At 56.6% G+C, this 23,555-nt stretch overlaps 1 protein-coding gene across 5 annotated transcripts in view; it reads right to left on the reverse strand.

The window, feature by feature from the left end:
* Positions 1 to 23,555, reverse strand: part of NAV1 (neuron navigator 1) — a 137,582-nt gene that overhangs the window by 6,881 nt on the left and 107,146 nt on the right. For 2 of the 5 annotated variants that reach the window (XM_056110511.1, XM_056110510.1), the window contains 21 exons: positions 23,074 to 23,517; positions 22,440 to 22,481; positions 21,885 to 22,033; positions 20,003 to 20,173; positions 19,006 to 19,058; positions 18,338 to 18,361; positions 18,147 to 18,224; positions 14,107 to 14,190; positions 13,774 to 13,885; positions 10,803 to 10,924; positions 7,214 to 7,410; positions 6,402 to 6,594; positions 6,119 to 6,287; positions 4,983 to 5,080; positions 4,780 to 4,875; positions 4,425 to 4,584; positions 3,369 to 3,604; positions 2,533 to 2,687; positions 2,309 to 2,380; positions 1,627 to 1,823; positions 776 to 894 (listed from right to left, as the gene is read on the reverse strand). In XM_056110511.1, coding sequence (XP_055966486.1) covers positions 776 to 894; positions 1,627 to 1,823; positions 2,309 to 2,380; positions 2,533 to 2,687; positions 3,369 to 3,604; positions 4,425 to 4,584; positions 4,780 to 4,875; positions 4,983 to 5,080; positions 6,119 to 6,287; positions 6,402 to 6,594; positions 7,214 to 7,410; positions 10,803 to 10,924; positions 13,774 to 13,885; positions 14,107 to 14,190; positions 18,147 to 18,224; positions 18,338 to 18,361; positions 19,006 to 19,058; positions 20,003 to 20,173; positions 21,885 to 22,033; positions 22,440 to 22,481; positions 23,074 to 23,517 — 2,971 coding nt within the window. The remainder of the gene's footprint in view (positions 1 to 775; positions 895 to 1,626; positions 1,824 to 2,308; positions 2,381 to 2,532; positions 2,688 to 3,368; positions 3,605 to 4,424; positions 4,585 to 4,779; positions 4,876 to 4,982; positions 5,081 to 6,118; positions 6,288 to 6,401; positions 6,595 to 7,213; positions 7,411 to 10,802; positions 10,925 to 13,773; positions 13,886 to 14,106; positions 14,191 to 18,146; positions 18,225 to 18,337; positions 18,362 to 19,005; positions 19,059 to 20,002; positions 20,174 to 21,884; positions 22,034 to 22,439; positions 22,482 to 23,073; positions 23,518 to 23,555) is intronic. The other 3 variants (XM_056110513.1, XM_056110509.1, XM_056110512.1) reach the window with 3 other exon arrangements.

Here is a 23,555-nt window from a genome sequence, read left to right on the forward strand (position 1 = left end):
GAATGATGGGGAGATGGCATTTGGGGGCCACCCCAGGCATTTCCTAGCCTCCAGCATCAAGGATGACTTCTGCTGATACTTCGGGGCCACCTGCGGTGCCAGGATTCACATAAGGCAAGCACCTCAAGTCCAGTCTCTCTGTGACCCCTACATATTTCATTTCATTTAAAACCATTTGGTGGGGGGTGGGGGGAAAGGCCAGGGGTGCTGGGGATTGAACAAGGTGAACATGTGCAAAGTAAATGCTCTACCCACTGTACTATCACTCCAGTCCCCAAAACAAATCAATTTTTAAGCTTGTGTGCCTGCCTGCTTGCCTGCCTTCCTTCCTGCCTTCCTTCCAACCTTCCTTCCTTCCTTCCTTCCTTCCTTCCTTGTTGAAGTACTTTAAGCAACTTGTGCAATGTCACTGTTTTAGCTGTGCTAGGATCAAGCCCAGGGCCTCACATGTGTTCTAATGCTGGGCCACAATCCCCAGCGCCTAAGTAACAAATTACTGTGATACGCCCGGCTGATTCTTAGCTCAGTTACTTCTCTATTCGCTCTGATCCCTGAGAATGGTCTGAGTTTGGTGCAGAGTCAGAAGACGGAGGCCTGGAGACATTTCCCGCAACTCGGGGGTCTGAAAGCCGTTTGATGAAGGAGTCTGAGCTGGAGCTCCATCTGTCTCTGCGGCAGCTCCTCAGTCGCTGAGCAGTTCCTCACTCTCACTGGCGCCATGGCTCGCACCCACAGGACTGGTGGGGGTGCTGAGCAGACCAGAGTGGGGGCTCACCTTGATGCCGTCCTTGGCTCCTTCCTGTAGGTAGGGGATGATGGAGTTGTTCCACAGGTCAATGAACCAGGTCCGGAAGTCGTCAATGCCAATGGGACAGGACAGAAAGAAGCACGGGCCTAGCGGGAAGGATGAGCCGTTCATGGAGGGGCCAGAGACCAAGCTTGGCGCCTCTTTGCTGCTTTGGTTTGTTTGTGGTGTTACTCCTGGCCCTCGCTCCTCTGAGGCAAGCACTGCACTAAGCACATGTTTGGCCTTTCTTTGTTTTGTTTTTGTTGTTGTTGTTTTTGGCCATGCTGGTACTGTGGACCATAAATAAGGGGTGCCAGGTGTGGACTCCAGACCTGTGGCATTTAAGCCAAGCACCTCTCCCCCCCACTCCAGCTCGTGCCTGGCCTTTCTTACCTGTTTCCTCTTACCTGTTTGCTAAGGAGAAGCAAAGGACTGAGAGAAATGTTTTGGACTCTGTGGGGACTGTTGACTGCCAGTGAGAGCTGATGTCTGGGTGAGTCCCTCTTATAAATAATGCTTCACAGGGGGGACGTGTGATAGGGGGTGGGGTGGCTTTGCAATTCCCTCCAACGTACTTTGCTGCCTCCTCCCCATTAACTATGGGAAAACAGCCCAGGGGAAATAGACTGCTGATGGCAAAAGTGACCTACTATGTGTGCTAGGAAGTAAATGACCTACTATGTGTACTGGGAAGGCTCGTGAAGCTGTTGACTGGTTCTAAGTCAAAGGCCACAAGACATACAGCTCCTTCCTGGGCCGAAACCACCAGAAAGAAAGGGCAGGGAAAGGTCAGCGCCCTGCAGACAGCTGGGGGCAGAGGGGGAACCGAGCCCCAGTACCGATGAGGAAGTCGGAAGTGCTGTGCTTCTCCAGGAAGGTGTGGAGATGGTACCACAGCTTGGGCACCCAGTCGAGCACCCGCAGCAGCTCCTCCTTGTTGGCATTGATGTCGCTATCCGACTCCACCAGCTTCCTCCGCAGGTAACGGACCAGGAAGCCGTTGGCCGGTTCCACGTTGTTGGAGAAGGTCAGCATTCTGCCGCAGGGAAGGGGGGCAGAGGGTGAGCGTGCCTCAGCGGGAAGACGGGTGGGGTCTGTGCCGCCCACTCCAACTGATGCCTGTTGGGTTTCTCCTCAAGTAACAGGGGGCTGCGGTGGTCAACTGAGCTTAAAAGAGGGGGGTGGGCACCAATTCTGGGCAGGCAAGGCTGATTCTCACTCAAATCGGGATCCTCTTCAGATAAACCTCTGCCTGCTGTAGCCCAGATGAAGAGTGTGGGGGCAGCAGAGTCCGCATTACAGCAATTCCACGGCATCTCTCCAAATTGCACCCCTTTTCCTCTTCTAGGGCCTGCCTCCCACCAGCCCCATGTCAGCTCCATGCCAATACCCCTACTGATTCCTGAGGGTAACCGCCCCCCCACCCCCCATCACGGCCTTCTCACTACTGCCCCCTTGGGGCAGATCCTGGGATTTCACAGATGTCAGGATGGGAAGGTGCCCCAGGATCCTGGTCCTTACCTGAAACTCAAGTGCAAGCCATGATTGGGGGTCATTTTTACAGGCTGGTTGGTGGTGCCTATGATATAGGGGCTATAGGGAGAAAGAAGAAAAACAGGTTCACTTGGACTCGTCTCAACACCTCTGTCCGCGTGTGCAGCCCCCGGAAGTTGGCAGAGGTGGAGCAGGCTGCCTTTCCTCCCCGACTTTCCCACCCGCGTGAGCTCGGGCTGACTCTGGCTTACCATTTGTGGTACTTGCAGGTGAGGGCCCCATTGACCAGCTCGCTGATGGAGCCTGCTTCACTCAGGTCATCCAGCAGGATCACCAAGGGGACATCGCCGATCCCGGTTTCCCGGTCTATCTGGTTGGCCAGGTTGGAGAGATACAGCTGCAGGTCCTGGAGGAGAGAAGGCTCCAGGTCAGTACGGAAGGTATCCTGCATTACCACTTGAGTTCTGGCTTTGTTTGTTTGGGTCAGCCCTGGTGATGTCAGGCTATACTCCTGGGCTTTGGTTCTTGCGGGAAACACTTGAACATCTGCTTGTAGAAGCCAACGACCAGAAACTTTCCTAGATGCGCCTTCCACCCCTAAAGATAGGGAACACAGTATTTCCTACACAGATTTTCCTCTGGGGTGGGTAACCCCAATGGGTCTCTAACCAGGGAGTGTTAGGCTGTTGCTCAAGACCCACCAGTATCTGTCCAACTGCATCATATTGCAACATATTGCAACATGTTGCAAAATTTATGCAACATTTAATTCAGATAGTTTCTTTTGACCCCAACACAGCAGTGATAGGGAAACCGGGAAGAGTAGGGATAGCAGGTAGGGACTGGTAGCGAGGAAGGTAGCCATGGAGGACACAGGGTAAAGGGCCCTCTAAGGGACAGAAGTTCAGAGAGGAAAGGGAATGTGTGGAAGAGGCAGGAAGGGCAAGTCTGGAAAGAAACCAGGGGCAGGACAGGGCAGGGCGGGAGAATATGAAGGGTAGACGGAGGCAGCAGATGAGCAAAGGAGGCTGGAGGGAGCACGAAAAAAGGGGCGGGGACTCGGGGCCTGAGGTGGGGGCGGCAGGACCTTGCAAGACTGCTGGTGCATGTTGAAGGTGCTGACGATGCCCTCCGTGACCTCGCGGCCCGAGCGCTCCACCAGGTACTCGGCCAATCGATTGCTCAGGTAGGTCTTGCCCGTGCCACTGGGGCCCGAGAGGACGAGGCGCCGGTGCTTGAGCAGGAGGCTGATGTAGTGCTGCATCATGGGCTTGGGGATCAGCGTCTCGAACACCAGGCTGTCCACGCACTTCTCCTTCAGACCTGAGCCCCATACCCAGAAGGCGTGAGTCTTGCGGGGCTCCGAAGAAGCCTGCTCGGAAGCTGGCGGGCTTCACCGAGGGGCCTGCTGAGAACATGCTGGCCACCTGCTATGCGGTGCTCAGGGGTCAAACCCAGCCTCCTGTGTGCAAAGCCTGCACCCAACAACTGCTAGAGTTACCACCCTGCCCTTCCCTCTTCTAAAAAAGTCAATCTCCCCCCCCCCCACCCCACCCTGGTGGGAATGGAAGGGATCTGAGCCACACCCAGTGGTGCTCCTGACTCTGTGCTCAGGGATCACTCCTGGTCAAGCTTGGGGATGATATGCAGTGCCAGGGATTGAACCGGGGTCAGCTATGTGCACGGTAAGCACCTTATTCTTTGTACTGTTTCTGGCCCTGGAAAGGTGAATCTTTAATGATGCTGAAAACATCAGGTGCTGGGAGAACCCAGGCTTGGCAAACATTTTCCAATGAAGTCCCCGGGGTACACAGGTTAGGTGCCACTTATCTCGCTTTGGCCTGATTCCCAAGCACGGACATGACCCCACTGCAGTGATCAATACTTGTGGGCTTAAAGTGTAATGCCTCAGGGTCAGAGTGATAGCATAGCGGGTAGGGTGTTTGCCTTGTAAGCAGCAGACCCGGGTTCAATCCCCGGCATCCCATATGGTCTCCTGAGCACCTTCAGGAGTAATTCCTGAGTGCAGAGCCAGGAGTAACCCGAGTATCGCTGGGTGTGACCCAAAAAGAAAAAAAAGTGCAATGACTTGCCCCACCTCCCATCACCCCCGGTCACTGCCTCTCACAAGACCAAGACTGACCTTTGAGGGAGACAGAGATGTTATTGACCCCTCGGCGGCAGGGAGGCAGCTCAGGGGGCTCCGCATCCAACACCCGTTTCACGTGGCTGAGGCTGTATCCATGGATGGACTCGGTGCTCAGGCCCAGCGTGGAGGCTGGGTCCATCTTGGAAATATAGTCCTGGCGCAAGAGAAAGGAACAATGGTGAGTGACCATCAGGGGCAGGAAAGGCAACACAGAGCAGAGGGGCACCCAGTCAGAGCTGCACTGGGCAGCCAGGAGCAATTCTGTTCTCCGCGGCATCAAGGGTGGCCACGCCCACCCGACTCCCTGTCCCAAGGCCTGAGAGCCGGTAGCACGGCAGAGAATCATTACCTTGAACACCTGGAAAACGGAGTCATCCAGCGTCTTCCAGTCCACCTTCCCGCTGACCTTGCTGCACCCCAGGAAGAACTCCTGCTGCTTCAGGTCCTGCAAGGGCAAGGCAGAAAGCATGGGTGGTAGTGAGGAACAGAGGGCCCAAACAGGGTAGGATGCAGGTTTGGGCGATGCCACAGGCCCTCCCAGACGCTCCTTACCCCTTTGATGATGTGTTGTGGGGGCATCCGCACCACCACCCGAAGAACCACCTCCTCCTTGGGGCCACATGTGCTGATGCCATCCATGGGCGAGAGGTCTGTGGGCACGGGGAGGGTTTGTTTGGGTTATGGGGTGACCCTCGGTGCTGCTCAGAGCTTACTCCTGGCTCTGCACTCAGGAATCACTCTTAGCAGTGCTCAGGGGACCCTTTGGGATGCCGGAGATCGACCTGTAAGGCAAGTGTCCTCCCCATTGTACTATCTCCCTGGTGGAAGGATTTGCATTGAGTGGACTTCACTGACTTTTCTTTTCCTTTCTTCTTCTTCTTCTTCTTTTTTTTTTTTTTTGGTTGGTTTTGGGCCACACTTGACAGCGCTCAGGGGCTACTCCTGGGAGTGCTTGGGGCACCAAATGAGGTTAATCAAAGCTGGGTGAAGGGCCAGCTTTGATAGTACAGTGGGTAGGGCGTATGCCTTGCACGTGGCAGACTTGGGTTCAATCCTCGGCATCCCATATGGTCCCCCAAGCACCACCAGTAGTAATTCCTGCGTGCAGAGCCAGGAGTAACCTTTGAGCATCGCTGGGTGTGACCAAAAAAAAAAAAAGAAAAAAAAATCTGGGTGAATGTGTGCAAAGTCAGTGCCCTGTCTGCTGTGCTGTCAACCTGGCACCTCTCCTCTCACTGACCAAGAAGTCGAGGGGGCTAAAGACAGCTCAACAGGGGCTGGATAAGGCACCCGTCTTGCTTACAGCCACCTGGGATTGATCCCTGATATTTCTATGATTCCCTGAGCATAATAGAACTGATTCCTTATGGCAGAGCCTGGAATAGCCCTTGAGTATTACCAGGTGTGACCCAAAAGCAACAAACAAAACACAGCTCAACAGGCTGGAGCCTGAGCTCTCAGACAGCTCCACATGCCATTGGAAGTGACCCCAACACTGCTGGGTGTGGCCCCTCCCACCACTCCCTAATGGAGCTAAGACCAGAGAACCAGAACCACTCCAGGGTGGCATGACACAGCATCTGCTGGCAGCTTCCTGCCCCAACTCTAGAGCGTCCCACAGGTGAGTGTCAGACCCAGCAGGAATGCCCACCCGGGGCGGCTCATTCCACTCCCACCCCACCCTGTACCTGTGTCTGTGAGGCTGGGGCTGAAGGAATGGGTGAGGGTGAGGCCCAGGGAGCGGCGTGGGGAGGACAGTGCAGATGACCCAGGGACCTGCCCTGGAGTGGAGCCCGCTGAGGGGCCCGGGGCGACCTTCAGCCGGTCATTCTCTGCCTTCAGCAGGTCCACCTCCAACTGCGGGCAGAGGAGATGAGGGTTGGGAGGGGGTGCAGGCTCCTGGCAGGGCCCTGTCCAGGCCCTGCCCATTGCCCCGCCCACTTCTCCACCCAAGCCCGCCAGGACGCTGACCTGCATGTTGTGCATGGTCTCCCGCAGCTGGTCCAGCTGGTGGGCTGAGTTGAGGGCTTCCAGACGGATGTCCGTCAGCTTCATCTCCTTTTCCCACAGCTCCGAGCGAAGCTCCGACACCTCCTTCTTCTCGGGCTCCTCCTCCTCATTGGCTTGGAACAGCCGAGTGTGGGGGGCTGGGTGAGCAGGGGCCCTGGTGGGAAGCAGTGGTCCATCAGGCCAGGAGACGTGGAATGTGCTAGAACCACTAGGTGATGCTGAGGCCTGCTGTTGGAAGAAAGCTGGGGTTCCTCTGTCCACAGTTATCCAATCAGCAGTGAGGGGACAGGCCTGACTCTTGGTCTCACAGGCCCAGGAAAAGATGTGAGTGGGCATTGTTCATTCTTTTTAGATTTTGTTTCTTTTTGGGAGGGGGTGGGGAGCCACACACAGTCATGCTCAGGGTTTACTCCTGGCTCTGTCTGCACTCAGGAATTACTCCTGGCCGGGCTCATATGGGCCATACAGGGTGCTGGGAATCGAACTTGGGTCTGGCACATGCAAGGTAAATGCCCTTCCTGCTGTCCTATTTCTCCAGTTCAATTTTGCTTCTGGGTCACACCTGGCAGTGCTCAGGGGTCACTCCCAGCTCTATGCTTGGGAGCTACTCCTGGGAGTACACAGGGGACGCCCCAGGCCTCCTGCATACAGAGCCTGTGCTCATTGGCCCATCTTCCCAGCTCCGGGCCCAGGGTTCTTTTGGACTCCCTGCTAACCTGACCAGAGGCTGCCATTGGCCCAAGGCTGGACGGCATGCTGCCAGGGGCACTTACTCGGTGGCATCGATGCCCACGGAGGACGAGGTGGAGGACTTGATGGAGGGTGAGGCCGTGTCGGTGGAGCCGTGTTGGAGCTTGGGTGAGGAGGGCGCTGAGGAGTCGGGGGTGGCGATCTCCTCGATGTCCGAATAGGAGGAAGCAGACTTGGGGCCCTTTTTGATGCTGAAGGCTTTGTTGAAGGAGCTTCGGAGCTAGAAGAAAGCAGAGACAGGAGCAAGACGTCAGGGCGCCCATGGTGGGGAGGGGCACTCGGGCCTGGGGGTCTGAGACAGAGGCCCCGAGGTAGGGCCTCATTTGCTTCCCTTCGCCTCCTGCCATAGGCCTCAGGCACAAGGCACCTAAGAGCTTCTGAATCAGGACTGAGAGCCAGAGTGGAATATTCTGGCTTGCTGCCATAGGGTCTTCTCTCTCTAACGAGAAACTGGGTTCAGAAGGGCTGGGGTGATAGCACACAGCGGGTAGGGCGTTTGCCTTGCACGCGGCTGACCCAGGCTCGATTCCCAGCATCCCATATGGTCCTCAGAGCACTGTCAGGAGTAATACTTGAGTGCATGAACTAGGAGTAATCCCTGCGCATCATCGGGTATGACCCCCCCCCCAAAAAAAAACTGGGTTCAGAGAGCAACGGAGAGAACGTCCCCTAAACACTCCCCTGGCCAGCCCTCATGGTTGGCCTCTCAGCGGGCCAATCCCGCCTCCTCCAGAAGGCCAGAAACAGCTTAAGTCGGCCCAGGATCTGCCTGCACACAGCGGACCGGATCCCTCTGGCCACCGGAATCTGAGACGGTGACGCCGGAGGTCACCAGAGAGAGGCCTGCAGGTATCCTGTCGTGGCTCTGAGGCTCGGCCTATACTGGCACGTGGAAAGCAGTCAGCTAGGGCCAGCTGCTGACCACTCCTTCCACTCCCATGTTCCAGGATGCGGGATCTGTCCTGGGGAAATCGCCGAGGAAGCAGCGTGTTTGCTCTGAGGTGTGGGCAGGCCTCGGGTGTTAGCAAACCAGGACGTGACCCCCGCCCGCGCCATGCATCCATACAACATGCACACACGCAGAGGGACACAGACATGGACGGCAGCCAAAGACAGTGAGGAAAGGAGGGGAACGAGGCGAGAGAGGGCAGAGGCGAGCCAGGTCACTGGGGGGAGAGAGGAAGGAAGGGACCCCCTGAGGTGCTCTGCCAAAGGGTCACTCCTGGGCCCAGCTAGTGCTGACGGGCCAGGTGGGGTTCCACTAGGGAGGACGCAGAAGACGGACATGGCTCTGAGGGGGATGTGAGTGGCGACAGCCTGTCCCTGGGCAGCTCAAGAGAGCTTCTCACAGGACTCTTCGAGATTCCTCAAGACAGCCAAGAGGTTGTAAGTGAAGGAAGACCACGGGCGATTCCCCCCACACTACCCCTTCCTCACTTTAACCCAGAGACACTGTTGTTTCCTGGAAAGGGTGTGTGTGTGTGTGTGTGTGTGTGTGTGTGTGTGTGTGAGTGTGTGTGTAAGTGTGTGAGTGTGTATAAGTATGTCTGCATACGAGTGTGTATGTGTGTGTGAGTGTGTGAGTGTGTAAGTGTGTGTGTGTGTGTGTGTGTGTGTGTGTGCACGCGCACGTATGCACGCAGAAAGAGGTCTGTGTCCATAGGCTTCCAGAACTACCCCAAGTGAGAACTGTGTTCAGCAGAGATGCTGACGGGTGTTATGTATTTCAGGATTTTGTGGCAAAATGAATTCAGGAAACAATAGGTCAAGCAACAAGGAAGTGAGACTTATCTTTATGGGGATGGGTGGGGCGCACATCCAAGGTGCATGGGGGACCATGCATGGTCAGGGATGGAGCCTGACCCTGCAGTATGCATCCCGGGATGTCAGGGGGTTTGGATGTGATGTCTCCCACTGATTACGGGGACTGACTCAGCAGCTCCACAAGGGGTCATGGATTCCCTTTAAAACAGCATTTCCAGGGGGTATAGAGAACAGCCTGGGAATGACTTGAAGAACTGAGCTCATTGCTCTGAGGGACTGAAACTCCCCACTCAGCTCCATGTAAGAGACACTGTCTACAAAGGGAGTTTCAACACTCTCTTCTTTCCCACTGTCTACATAGAGTTCTGACATGTTCCTCTTTTCCACTGTCTACACAGGGAGTTCTGACACGCTCCTCTCTTCTGTCTACACAGGGAATTCAACATGCTCCTTTCTCCCGTCCTGGTTTGGTTTTTACCCTGAACGTTTGCTGACCGAATGAAAGCCTGTGGGCCCCTGGGGTAGTGATGGGCATTTATGTGCAATATCATTTCCTGGTCTCTCTCACAATTCTGCAGGGAAGACCCTTGGGGCTGAGACCTCAGACCCCATTTTCCACATCCTTCCAAGCACCAAGACGATGCTGGCTGGAGTGAGAGCAGATCTTAGTGACGTCTGGTATGTCAGGAAAATTCTGAATCCAGTGTGTCCCAGACTCTGCTCTGATCCCCGAAGTGCCAGGGATGCTTGAAGGGAGCTGAAGGGCCCCGGCATGTTCCTCACTCTCCCTGGATGGTCCCCAGGTCTCCGGGCTGAGCCCGGACTGAATGTGGTCCACTGTGGTCAAGATAATGTTCACCTGGTGCAGCTTCTAAACCTGCTGCCATGCCACAGCAGAAGCTCTCTCCAGAAGCGTTCACTTTGGTCTTAGGACAGGCTGGCTTTGCAATGGGGGAGTCTCTGGGGCACAGATCACGCCTCCCCTGAACCCCAACCAGACCACTCCTCTGTCCTCGCGTGGGGCTGCCGTGGATGAACCATGCAGTGGAGCGAGTCAGGAGCTCGAGGTGGAGGGTGTTATGGTTAGTGTTATGAGTGACCATTCTCTTCAGAGGGGGTCGGGGGTGCTCTGGGAATGTGGGAGGTATGGCAAAGGGAAAGAGGAAATAAGGGGAGAGGAACTGGGTCTCTTACCTCATAGACCTGGAAAAAAATAGGGATGTGAAGTCAGCATTTTGAAGGGAACGGGGGGAAAAAAAAGAAGCAACACTTAGTCACTCAATGCACATATCTGGGGTCTGCATCGCCCGGGGGTCTGCGTGCCGGCGGGCCACGGAGGCTCTGGGAGGGGCAGAGGCTCCCAGAGTCCTAAACCTGCCCGAAGAGTCTCAGAGAGGCCATTCAGAGCCCGCCCAGGGTTCTCTGCATGAGCTCTGGACCAGTCGGGCCTGACACAGGTTCTTTGGGACATCTTCGGGAAAGACAGCGATGACTTTCCAGAAGGAGCAAGGGCGCCCTGGCGCATCAAGAGAATGGCTTGGCTCATAACAACTCTCTCCTCTGCAGAGTGGGGAGGGGAGGGCGGGGATGAGATGCTCCCTCTCGGCTACCTCCTCTGCTCCTTTCTGCTGCCACACACATTCGACCTGGCCCAATGTCTGGTGAGCCCGAGGGAAGGAGGCAGGGCTGAAGGCCGAGGGTGGGCGTCGGACAAGCAGGGGGTGACAGGGAGAGGAGCTTCACATCTCTGCTCGGAGCGACCTTAGACAGGGGTGCGGTGTCACACGGACTCCAGCTTGGTGACCCCCGGAAGGATCTAGCATGCCCTCCCCGCAAACCCTCACCTACCCAACTCTTCTTTTTCTTCTTCTTTGCATCAGCGTCCTTGCCACTGCCGATGCTGGAATGGCTGGTGATGCTGTTGAGGCTCGAGATGCTGTCTGAGGAGTTCTGTCTCTTGATCCGAAGTTCTAGGTCAAGTTCAAGTGGAAAGAAGACAGGAAGGGCTTATGAAGGAAGAGAGGCGAGGCCAGGGGGCTTATTTCTGGCTCAGCACTCAGGAATTACTCTGGTAAAACTGGGGAGGGAGAGGCATAGGGGATGCTGGAGATGGACCCTGGGTTGAATGAGTGCTAGGCAAATGCCCCACATTTCTGAGGCTCACCATTCACCCTTTTAAAATGTCACTGTCACTGTCCTCCCGTTGTTCATCGATTTGCTCGAGCGGGCCCAGTAACATCACCATTGTGACACTTGTTACTGTGTTTGGCATATTGAAAACGTCACAGGTAGCTTGCCAGGCTTTTCCATGCGGGTGAGATACTCTTGATAGTTTGCCGGGCTCTCCGAGAGGGGCGGAGGAATCGAACTCGGGTCGGCCATGCTGGCCGCTTGCAAGGAAAATGACCTACCCACTATGCGATTGCTCCAGCCCACCCTTTTAAATTATTTACTTATTTTTCACAGGAGTCATTCCCGACAATGCTCAGCCCAGAGGTCCAAGGACCACAGGGAATTTTTCTAATCATGTCACTGTGTTGGGTGGCGTGCTGACTTTGGAAGCCCAAGAACAGCCTCTGCCTCACTGAGGATGGGGTCACTATTCCCCCAGGGATGTGGAGTCCCATGGCATAAGGCACTATCAGCCATACAGGTTAGAGTGACACGTCCTTCCTCTCTCGGGGGGCTCTTTTTTTCAACCCCCCCCACCTGCCTCAACAGCCTAACAGCCTGGTCTCAACACAGGACAAACACCACATGCTCACCGCTGCCTCTTACATTAGGATTACGTACATAGGGGTTGTATTTTTTTTAATTTATTTTTTAATTTAAAAAATTTTACTAGGGGCTGGAGCGATAGCACAGCTAGTAGGGCATTTGCCTTGCACGCAGTCAACCAGGGTTCGATTCCCAGCGTCTCATATGGTCCTCCGAGCATGACCAGTGGTAACCCCTATGCATCACCAGGTTGTGACCCAAAGAGAAAAAAAATTGTAGTAAAGGCCCCTGATTTACCAAGTTATTCGTGATTGGGTTTTCGACACACTGAGTTCCAGCAGCGGTCCCACCAGCGTGCTCATCACCTCCCAGGTTCCCTCTCGCCTACCCTGACCCCACTCCCAGTCTGCCACCTTTGCAGGCACCTTGGAAAGTTTGGATCTTATATTTTCAGTACTGTGGACTCTGGTCCGGATATTTAGCTGTAGCCCTGGTCGCCTCCCGCATGGCCCTGATGTACTCAGGTCCCCTGGGCCCTTGTTCCCCCTTCCTGCCTGTTTCTTCCGCCCCGCCTCAATTTCTTTCCATCTCTGTCCTTCTCCTCCCTATACTGTGGGGCCAAGAGTCATCCAGCTTCCCCATCCTCCTTTTTCACTGTAGCCAGACTCTTTCCCGAATGAAATATTGCTGACAATGTGTCACCTGCAGCCACCGTTTGAAAGAAAGTGGATTTGCGCATAGGTGAATCATGGCCCCTGCAGTGCCCAGGGGACCTGGAGATCCTTCCAGTAATCTGGGGTTCCAGAGCATCTAGGCGTTTTCTGATACTACACAGCCCCTGCAGAGCCTTTTCTGATGGGCTTGTTTCACTCAAACACATCGATTTAAGATTCCCTCATGTGTTCCACAGTTTGGTAGTTCGTTTCTTTTTGTGCTTTTGTTTTCTCCTTTGGTGGGGTGGAAGGGGAGTTGGGCCACACCCTTCTGTGCTCAGGGCTCGGGGACCATACGAGGTGCTGGGGATTGAACCTTGGTGAGGAGCAAGCAAGGCAAGCACCTGAGCAGCTGTATTATCTCTGGGCTTCCTCATTTCTATTAATTTATTTATGATTTTTGGGTCACACCTGGAGATGCACAGGGGTCACTCCTGGCTCATGCACTCAGGAATTACTCCTGGCAGTGCTCGGGGGACCATATGGGATGCTTGGAATTGAACCTGGGTCAGCTGTATGCAAGGCAAACACCCTACCCGCTGTGCTATCACTCCAGCCCCTCCCTCATTTATTTTTAGAGTTAATGAATACTTCTGGAGCGATAGCACAGCGGTAGGGCGTTTGCCTTGCACGCAGCCAACATGGCCAACCCGAGTTCGATTCCTCCGCCCCTCTCGGAGAGCCTGGCAAGCTACCTGTGATGTATTCGATATGCCAAAACACAGTAACAACAAGTCTCACGATGGAGATGTTACTGGGCCCGCTCGAGCAAATCGATGAACAACGGGAGGACCGTGACTGTGAATAAATACTTCATTGCCTGGCCACAGCACAGATTGCCCGTTCACCCACTGAAGGGCATCTTGGTTGCTTTCATGCGGGGCTGATTCTAAATCGGCTGTTTAGGACTCCTGTGAACAGCTCTGTGATTTCCTCCCAGCGGGCTCCCAGGGCTATGGCTGCTGGACAGCACTGGACTGTACAGGAAGATCACTTTTAGTTTCATAAGAACAAAGCAGTATTTGAGAGTGCACTCTGCCTACTGAGAGAAGGTTCTAGAAAGACCCTAGGGGATCAGGGGTTTTGTTTTGGAGCCATACCTGGTGGTGCTCAGGGGTTATTCCTAGTTCTGTGCTTGGGGGACCATATGGGATGCCAGGGATCGAACCCAGGTGGGCTGCATGCAAGGCAAATGCCCTACCGCTGTACTACTGCTCTAGCCCCAGGACCAGGGGTCTCTGCCCAGCCCAGAGTTCCACGCTGAAGGGCAGAAGCTTGGGACTGGCACCTTCAAGACACCCTATGTGATGCCTGGTATCCCAGGGCATGGATGAAACCTATAAGAACATCCCTTCCTGTCCTCCCTCCAGTGTGGCTGAAGGACCTACCTTTGGGGGTGGCTTCTGAGGCATTAAGGGCTCCCTGAATGACAGCCTGCGCCTCAGAGTTCTTCTTCTTCAGGAAGTCGATGGTTTCCCGCAAGTCCAGGAGCTCCGTGTCCTGTGGGAGGAACGTAGGCCACTGGGTGTGAATGGGGAACACCGCCATGCAGCTGGCGAAGGGTGAGCCCCCAGGACAAGGGCAGAAGGGAGCCAGGACATCAGAACTGAGGGGAGGGTTCAAGGGGACAGGAAGGGCGGGATAAACTGCTCTCAGGGGAGCAGGGGGTGCTGGGCCTTAGGTGTTCACCCAGGGGACCCCGGCCAAGCCAGACCTCTCACCTTCTCCTCTGCCGTCTCTGCCAGGTGCCGCAGGCGGGATGTCATGTTCACCAGGCTCTGCTCAAAGGCCGCCACGAGATTCGCCTGAAACCCAGGGAGACACCTCAGTTGCCAGAGACAGGGAAGGGTGGCAGCAACACCAGAAGAGGTTCGGGATGCTTCTGTGTCTCAGAGCCGACCCACTCGAAGAATTCTCACACCAACTTGCTATAGTGACTATTTCACCAGCATGCACAATAACAAAGTGGTACAGGGGGCATGTGGGCAGAATGGGGTTTGGGAAGGCTCTGGAAGATGTGGCACCAGATCGTTTATCGGAGGTGGGACTGTCCTCTGCTCAGTGTCCCATCCTGTTTGGCTGAACAGTGTGAAGGGAGACCGGTCTCGACAGGGGGAGAATCACTTCCCAGCTGACAGCACTGCCCGGCACCTGCCCCCACTTCTGGCTCCAGGCTGGCCCTTCCCTAGGGCACAACTAGAGAAGCCGATCAGGGACCTTAGGTGCATGGCACAGCTTGGCCACTAGATGTCAGATGTGCTTCATGGGGGCATGGAGGAGCCCTGGAGAACTAGGGGGCAGGGCAAGGGGCCACTAGGAGCCTGGGCTGCAGCTATTCAACTGGCAACAAGAGGCAAGAAGGGAGGAGGTGCAGGGCTGGGCACCCTCAGTGATAGGAGCAAGGAGCGAGGGGCAGATTCTGGGCAGGTCCTAGGTCCGGAGCTTGGGCATGTGCTACGCTTCCCTGCTTCCTGCCACCGAAATCTTCTCCCTGCCTGCTCTAGTTTCCTCCTTCTGCCCTTGAACTGTGCCTGGAGATGCTTTCACTGAAAGGTGGTTCCCGGGGGGCCGTCAATCGGCCGGGCCCAGCCACTGAGCCCCCCAGAACGGCGACTGCACCCCTGGGCAACTGCACTTTCGCCCTTCTCAGGAAATCTCTCCCTGCATGGCCTCCAGTCTATGGAGACGCAAATGATACTGTGGGTTCCGGGCAGGCCTCCTCCTTGGGCCTGCCTGGGCTTGGAGGAGCTCTCACTCCCCCAAATGTCCACTCCATCCTCTGAACCTTCCGTCTCAGCCTCGACCCCGGCTAACGCACACTGCAGCAGGGCTCCCTAACTTGGGTGTGTCTTCAGTTCGGACCCTGGAAGGTCCAAGGAATGAGACAAGAGCGCTATGTGAAATGGGGGCTGGGGGAACACCCTGACACCCCAAAGGTTAGGCCTCACATCTCCTTGTCTGAGGGCAGGGCCCTGACCGTCAGCAACAGTCTGACCTGAAAATTCAGAACCTGCCTGTCTGGGGTGTTGCAGTTTGTTCTCTCTCAGCCAAAGGGAACTTCCCCTTCTTAGAAAAATCACTCTCTAAATTCATTTTCTGGCTCCTGCCCAGCCTCGACAGCCTGACGGCCGCCATGCACAGGGCCCTGACATGGGGCTGCTCTCTGTCTCCTGGCAGCCTGCCCCCGACAGCAGCTCCCGGTGTGGAAATCCTGGGATGTGCAGGATGCACCCCAGCCATGGGCCTGGGAGGGCGAGTCACCAGGGAGTGAAGAGACCGTTTTTGTTGTAATTCTTATGGTCCCCAGGAATGAAAGAAGTGCTTGACAGAGGGGCCGGAGAGATAGCACAGCAGGTGGGGCGCTTGCCTTGCACCTGGCCAACCTAGACTGGATCCCTGGCATCTCATGAGGACCCCCCAGCTGACCAGGAGTGCTCTCTAAATGCGAAGTCAGGAGGAAGTCCTGAGTATCGCTGGGTGTGGCCTCCAAACAAAACAAAACTAAAGTTCTTGATAGAAGCACAAAACAAAGTGGTATAAGCCCCTTTCGTGGACTGTCGTTGGGTCAAGAATAGCCAGCCTGGGGATGACACTGCCACGGTGCTGTTGGAGACTTTCCTTTCCCTTCCTCCCTCCGCCTCCTCTCCTCTGTCGCTCACTCTTTTTTCCTCTCCCCTTTTTCCTTTCTCCCTCTCTTTCTTTTTGGGCCACACGCAGCAGGGCTCAGGTCTTACTCCTGTCTCTGTGCTCAGGGTTCACTCCTGGCAGTGCTCAGGGGACCATATGTAATGCTGGGGATCCAACCCGGGTCAACTGTGTGCAAGGCAAGTACCTCAAAGCTGTGGCCTCTTGCTTCTACATCTCTCTGGTCCCCAGCGATCATTTCCTACCTGATTCCGGGGAAAGACCCCAGGCCTGACAGCTGGGTTCTCTAGGGAGGAAGGGAAGAGAAAGAGGGGGGGGGAATACCCAGAACTGCGGAAATTGCAGATTTCTGTGCAAACACTTGGAAAGCTCCGCAGATCCGGCTCAGCTGTTGTTTACAGCTTGAGGGGAACAGGCTCTAGCGTTCTGTTTGCAGCCCCGTCCCAGGGGGTGGGGGGTGGGTTGGGAGGGGTGTGGGGATGGACATGGGACGGGATCGCACAGGGCTACTGCTGTTCTGTGTCCCAGCTCATAGGTGGGGAAGCCAAGACTTCCACAGAGAAAATCATCTGAACTACGGGCCCAGCTGAAGCCAGTCTCGGAGAATTCCGGCTCCCACTTAAAATCTCAGATCAGTTCTGCCGACTGCCTGAGGGAGCCACTAAGAGAGGGCAGTTGTGGGGCCTGAGATAATACAGCAGGAGAGCACTTATCTTACACACAGGTTGGATCCCCGGTACCCCACATGGTCCCCCGAGCATCACCAGGAGTGATTCTTGAACATAGAGCCAGGAGTAACCCCTAAGAATCGCTGGGAACGGCCCTAACCCTCCCTCCCGCCCCCAAAGGGCAATTGTGCATGAAGTTAGATCAGCGTGGGAATTATTTTATTTTATTTATCAAGCTACCGAGAGTATCCCGCCTGCGCAGCAGAGCCTGGCAGGCTACCCGTGGCGTATTCGATATGCCAAAAACGGTAACAATAATGGGCCTCATTCCCCTGACCTTGGAAGAGCCCCCAATATGCCACTGGGCTACACCAGCACATGACAGGGATGAATGAAGTCATTACTGGCACCCGCTTGAGCAAATCAATGATCAACGGGATGACAAGTGACAAGTGATTGTTTTGGGGCCATCTCTGATGGTGTTCAAAGGTTAGTCTCAGTTTGGTGCTAGGGTCATTCCGGGCAGTGCCTGGGAGACCCTCCAGTACTAGGGATTGAACCTGGGCTTCCCACATGCAAAATATCCCTGTGGGTCCTTTCCCTGGCCTGGGCATTGGGCTTCTTTGTTTTGTTTTATTTTGTGTTGTTTTCTGGAGGGCAACACCCAGAAGGGCTCATGGCTTATGCCTGGCTTGGTGCTCAGGGAACCATTTGTGGTGCTGGGATTTGAATCAGGGGTCTTTCACAGGCCAGGGAAGCAATTACCTGCTGTGCTATTGCTCTGGCCCCAAGAGAGTTAGTTAGGTTCTTCATTAGGGTCGTGAAATGCCACGTCACCAGAGTTCTGGTGGCCAGTCTGACAAGGCTCATGTAAGGCTGTGTGGCCAGATGCCAGCATACCCAGGGCAGTGGAAAAGCATTCTTGGGACTCTGCTTGGGAGCAAGGCAGTTTGGGCTCAATGTAGAGCCATTACTAACCCGCCTTCTTTCTCTAGAAAACCTAGGGACTGGAGCAACAGTACAGCGAGTAGGGTGATTACTTTGCACGTGGCCGACCCAGGTTTGATCCCCAGCATCCCATATGGTCCTCTAAGCATCGCCAGGAGTAATTCCTGAGTGCAAAGCCAGGAATAACCCGTGAGCATCGCTAGGTGTGGCCCAATCCCCCTCGAGCCCCATCCCCCCAAAATCTCTAGAAAAATCTAGTAACTGTCTAATAGGAACTCATGCCTAATAATTAGGTTAAAGGAGAAAATGGTTCTTCGTAGAATTTGAGACAAGGGACTTGAGGAGAACTAGGTCCCAGACTCCCTGTGGCAGGGCTGTGGGGAGAACTTGTCCCTTGAGTCTAAGGCCCAGGGACACCTGGTGAGCACACTCTCTTTGGCTGAATGTCTCCGAGGACCCATGCTGGCCTCCCGGGTCTCCACCCACAGGGTGGCACTCACGTTGGCAGAAAGCTGAGACGTCAGCGTGGCCACTTTCTCCTGGGAGGACTCCAGTTCTCTGCGAAGCTTCCGGATTTGCTGTGGGAGAAAGAAGGAGACAAGCAAGCTTGTGGGGGCAGGACAAGTGCTGGCCATGGGAGGAACGAGGCAGCGGTGGTGTTAGCAAGCGGAGACAAAGGCTGGGCCCCTACCTCAGACTGCATCCTCTCCTCAGCCTGGAGAAGCGTGTGCAGGACAGAGAGAGAGAAAGGGGGTGGTTACTAGGAGGTGAGGAAGCCAGGCTCCGTGACAAAGCAGAGCAACCAAAGAAGAGTGACCAAGACTAAGAGCCGAGGAGGCGGAAACTGCTCCCGGGCCTTCAGGGCCCAAGCAAGAGAGGGCAGCTTGTAACAGAGATCAGAGTCTCCAGTTAAGCCTGCCTTTGCTGAGAAGGCCCGAAATCGGGGAGCTTGACTCGGGAGGAATCCCGACTGACCCCCGGGAGCACAGGTCAAAGGCAGAGCGAACAAACACTCAAGAAGCACCTCGTCTGCACAACCCGTGTCAGGTCTCCACTCTGGCAAGGCTCTGTGTTCTAGAACGCTGCCCAACTTACCTGGCCACGGATGTGCCCCGTTGACCACCAAACAGACTCTAGAGCAAAGGGGATTCTCCATGTTTCAAAGGAGGGGAGCGCCAGGCACCAGAGTGGCCCAGGAATTGGGGGCAAGCCCAGATACCCCCCCCCCACCAGGAGGTTAAGCAGCCAACTGGCTCTGGTCAGAGGGCGCCATTCCACACGCCCTCCCGCCCCAGGGAAGATTCCGGGGAGCAGCAGAGGTGGGGAAGCGAGACGGGGGAGAGGGGCGAAGGCTCTTACTGAGGAGTAGGTGGAGGAGGCACTGGAGGCCAGAGACAGCACCGAGCCGTGAACTGGAAGAGAAACAGAACACAGCGATCAACAGAGGGAGGCCCCGGGGACAAGGCGCTGCAGGGAAGAGCACTCGGACCGGAGGGGGGAATGTGACTGTGGAGGCATCTGGAGCAGAGAGCACAGAGCAGGGGACCCCGTGGGCACCGACGCCCGTGACCCTGGGCAGTCCGAGGAGGGCAGCCCCTCACTCAGCTGCTCCGAGGGCCTCGGGAGGTGCGGGGCGGGAGAGGCGCTGCACAGGAGGGGGGTTTCTTATGAGTGCTGCTTAGAACCAAGACACGGCTCTGCTCAGCCGCCTCTTCTCCGACTGGGGGGGCCTGCCTGGGGGCCTGGGCACCATCCCCATGGCACCGCCTGGACACCTCGCCTACTCTCGGGTCATTCAGCAGAACCCTCCTGAAAGAATCAATTCCTCCACGAGGAGAGGCTCCTGGGTGAGCAGCCTGGTCTGTCGGCCTCTGCGTCGTCACCCACCCACACAGCATCACCAACAACCACAGGGGCCTCCTTGCAGCTCACCATTTGAAAGTTCTAGAAAGCGGAACGTGCAACGCCTAGTCCTTCACCAGGATGAAGAGCTACCATTATGTCTCGTGACCTTCCCGTATGTTCTGAGAGATGGAGGGAGCGGAAGGGGGCAGGGGGGCAAGAGCCCCTGGCTTCTAGAACATTCTGAAGGTTACTGCTTAACCCTTCTAGGTCAACTTCCCTCCCCCAGCCGGTTGGCAGATGCTCTACCTAGAAGCCCTGGTGCTACACCGAGTCCCCCAAGGTTTCTGGGCCCCCAGCCCCTTCAAAGGGATGGGTGGGAAGACCTGAATGGCCCCACGAGGATGCGCTGCGACTCGGAGGTGGGTGGGAGGTGTGGTGGCGGGTGTGGTAGCGGTGAAGGGGACCCAGCGGAGCTGGAATGAGCGTGAACCGCGCTGCCATGAAGTCTCACCATCGTCCGCGGGGTCTCGGAAGGATCCTGACCGGATCATCCCCTTGGGTCTCTCGGCCAGGGACAAGGTGCTCCCCATTTGGGAGCCGCTGTACAGCTCGAAGGCCGCCTCGTGGGTGGGGATGCTGTTGGAGCGGGTGATTCTCGGCGTGGTGGCCGCAGAGGGACTCACTGGAAGGACAGAGGGTGGGGGAGGGGAGGGAGGGGGAGGGCAGAAGAGGCAGGAGGGTCATCAGCGCCCGGGCCCTCGGGAACGGAGCACAGGGAGCACGGATGTGGGAGGGTGGGAGAGGAGGGGAGGAGGGGCGGGGGAATGCCAGCAGCAGGGGGCTAGGTGGGGGCGGGGTCTCTCCTGAGGGCAGGACCCTGGCATAGGGAGTGGAGGGTGTGTTTCCTGATTGAGACCCTCCCTTGGGCGTGTCAGCTCCCACTAGGGGAGATTGGGCAGAGGGGTCGCTTTTGAAGGTCAGACTGGGGGCCTGTGGGCACTTTCGAAACCTTCACATCCCAGGGATGTGTGCACGCACGCGGGCACTGCAGCTGAGACATGCCTGGCCCTGGGGGGGTGGTGACGGCACTGGAGGAGGGCAAGAGGCAGCTGGAGAAAGGGGCGAGTCATGGGCCCAGGGCCTGGTGCCAGGGCGAGGCTCCCGGCCCACCAGGTCTCTCTGGCTCCCTGGTCCGTTCTAAAGCAGCAAGAAACCAGCCTCTCGGCCTGCCGCACCCCTCCCCAGTGTGAGCCCAGACTGGTGAGGTGGGGGGCTCTGCTGAGCCCCAAGGCCCGGCAGTGTGCTGCCTCACCCCTGCATGGCGCTCCCAGAGCCTCAGTAAACAGGGGTGCAGCTTGAGGAAATTCTAAGGGAGCTGCGCCGAGGGAGGTGGAAACAGAGCAGCCTGGGTGCGGCATGAGGCAGGGTTGCAGGTGGGGACTCCCGGCTCTGAAGCAGCCCAGTCTGCGTTGCCTGGAGTGACCCCCGTGGAGACGAAACCATGCTCACCCCATCCTCCAAGGACTGAATGACCTTTGCTTTTTTTTGGGGGGGGGGGGAAGGGTCACAACCTGCAGTGCTCAGGGGTTACTCCTGGTTCTGCACTCAGGAATCACTCCTGGCAGTATTCAGGGTCCATATGGGATGCCGGGGATCGAACTTGGGTCAGTCGCGTGGGAGGCCAATGCCCTCCCCACTGTACTACCGCTCCAGCCCCAGAATGGCTTTTCCTCGTTTGCTCCCTTCTCTCACCAAAATGCTTCCACTCCTGCTATTCCCTCAATTCCTCACAGTCTCCCAGGGCATGGCACCGCCCTCTCGGGAGAGGGTCCCCCACACCTCCACGAGGCCTGTCACGTGTCTCTCCATGCCAGTGCCCAGCACCTTCCCGTTCCCCCTGAGCCTCAGAATCACCAGCCAGGCCATCCTTCCCGCCCGCCTCAGGCCGGAGCTTGTCCTGTACAGCTTGGCCTGCAGGGCTAGGACAGGCCTGGCTCCTCAGAGAAGCGTGGCCATCTGGACTTTTCCAGAAGCCACATCCCATCCGTTGACCACCAACTGCCATTCCCACCATCACCTTCATGTGGGCAGAGGCTGCCTGTGTGTGGCCCAAGGAGGGTCTCCCCGACCCCGCTGTCACCGCGGGGACATGCAGACGCCTCCCAGACCCTGAGCTCATTCCCAGAGGTCACTGCTCTGGCTGGAATCTCCATCTCGTGCCCTTCGCTCTTCCTGTGCATGGCCATAGCCGTCCCCGTGTGGACACAGCGCCCTGGAGCCAGCCCACAGCCCGCGGTCCCCAGGAGGAGACACCCCCAGACTTGCTGCCTCGCCGCGCCCCACGGGGAGGCCCTGCCACCTCCCAGGCCACAGTGAGCGCCGGCAGCACTGACCTATGTTGGTGAGCTGGCCCTTGGCACTCAGTGACACGGAGAGCGCCGGGGGCGACGGGAGCTCCGCCGTGTCGTCCGACTCGGGCAGCCCCCCGGCGGTGTGGGAGTGGCGCCGCTCCTTGGCCTCCTCCTGCGGCTGCAGCTGGTACCTACAGGACAGCGACAGAGCTCAGCGCGGCAGGGAACGACAAGGGATGCCAGGGGGAACTGGGGTGATGTGTGACTCTCCCAAAGCGCGGGGCAGAGCTGGATGCTGTGAGCCCCGAGGAGGGCGTGGGTGGGGGGCATGGGAGCACGTCTCCGAGTCCCAGGGAGGAAAGCTGGAGAATGCTCTGGCAAAACTGGGGCACGGGCTACCCCAGGTCAGCGAGGTTGTGCGCTGGCCTGACTCTCCTCTGCCACTGCAGCTAAAAAGTGACTCACACTTGGGCGGGTCAGGCAGAACCCAGCGCCAGTGGCTTGGTTAAATGGCCAAATGACTGGAGCATGGAACACATCCCAGGAGGGTTTGTCCCACACCTGGGGTAAGGACAGAAGAACAAATTTAAGCCTTGCCTGAGTCCTTTCTTGGGCAGGGTGTTCCGATCCCGTTGACTGCTGTGGAGAAAAAAAAAAAAGAAAGAGAAGCATGTGGGTCCTTTAAGAAACCAGAGTTTGGGAGTTTGAGAGATAAAGAGAGAGAGAGAAAGGAAGAGAGAGAAAGAGAGAGAGAAAGGAAGAAGAGAAAGGAAGAAGAGAGGAAGGGAGGGAAGGAAAGATGGAAAGAAGGAAGAAAGAAAAAGAAAGAGAAAAAGAGAAAGAGAAAGGAAGAAAGGGAGGAAGGAAGAAGGAAAGAAAGAGAAAGAAGAGAGGGAGGAAGGAAGAAGGAAAGAAAGAAGGAAAAAGGAAAAAAGAAAGAAAGAAAGAAAGAGGGAGGGAGGGAGGGAGGGAAGGAAGATAGGAAGGAAGGAGAAGAAAGGAAAGGATGGGAAAGAGGAAGTGGGGAGAAAAAGGGGAAGGGGAAAGAGAAGGAGAAGGGAAAGAGCAAGGGAAGGAAAGGAAGAAAGAAGAAAGTCCTCCTCAGAGTGCAAGGAAAAGAGGACGAGGAGACGAGAGTGACCAGCGGCTGTGAGCCATGGCGCTGCGGAGAAGGCGCTGGTGCCTCTGGCTCCGGCCAAGACCCAGGCCCGGCGCGAGCCCATTCACCTACCCATCCAACTGCCCGGTCCTGGGGCTGCCGCTCCACGTCAGCTCTTCTGCTTCTTCCTCCGGGGCTGCAGCAGGGGGCACGGGCGGGGTGGGGATGGGGGTGCTGCTGGGGAAGGCACTGGGCAGGCTCATGGGCATCTGGAGGGACTCCATGCTCCTGTGCAGGGCTGAGAGTTTGGGGTACATGCGGCTCTCTTTGGGGGCGCTGAAGCCACTCATGAGCTCCAGGCCCTGGGAGAAACTGGCTGAGTTAATATTGAGGATGGGTGCTGGGCTGGGGGTGAAGCAAGACGTGAGCGGGCCGCCAGCGCCTGAGCTGGGAGCGTGCAGCTCGGGGACCTTGGAGGTGTGGCCATCAGCGGACGAGGGCAGGTCCAGGCTGTTGGAGTTGACCTTGTCGAGATTGGCCAGCGAGGGAGGCTTGACAAAGCTCTTGGACACGGCCCTGGGGAGGGAGAAAAGACCCAACACTGAGAACAGCAA

This window comes from Sorex fumeus, unplaced genomic scaffold (genome assembly GCF_029834395.1).
Source record: "Sorex fumeus unplaced genomic scaffold, SorFum_2.1 ptg000010l, whole genome shotgun sequence".
NCBI lineage: Eukaryota > Metazoa > Chordata > Mammalia > Eulipotyphla > Soricidae > Sorex > Sorex fumeus.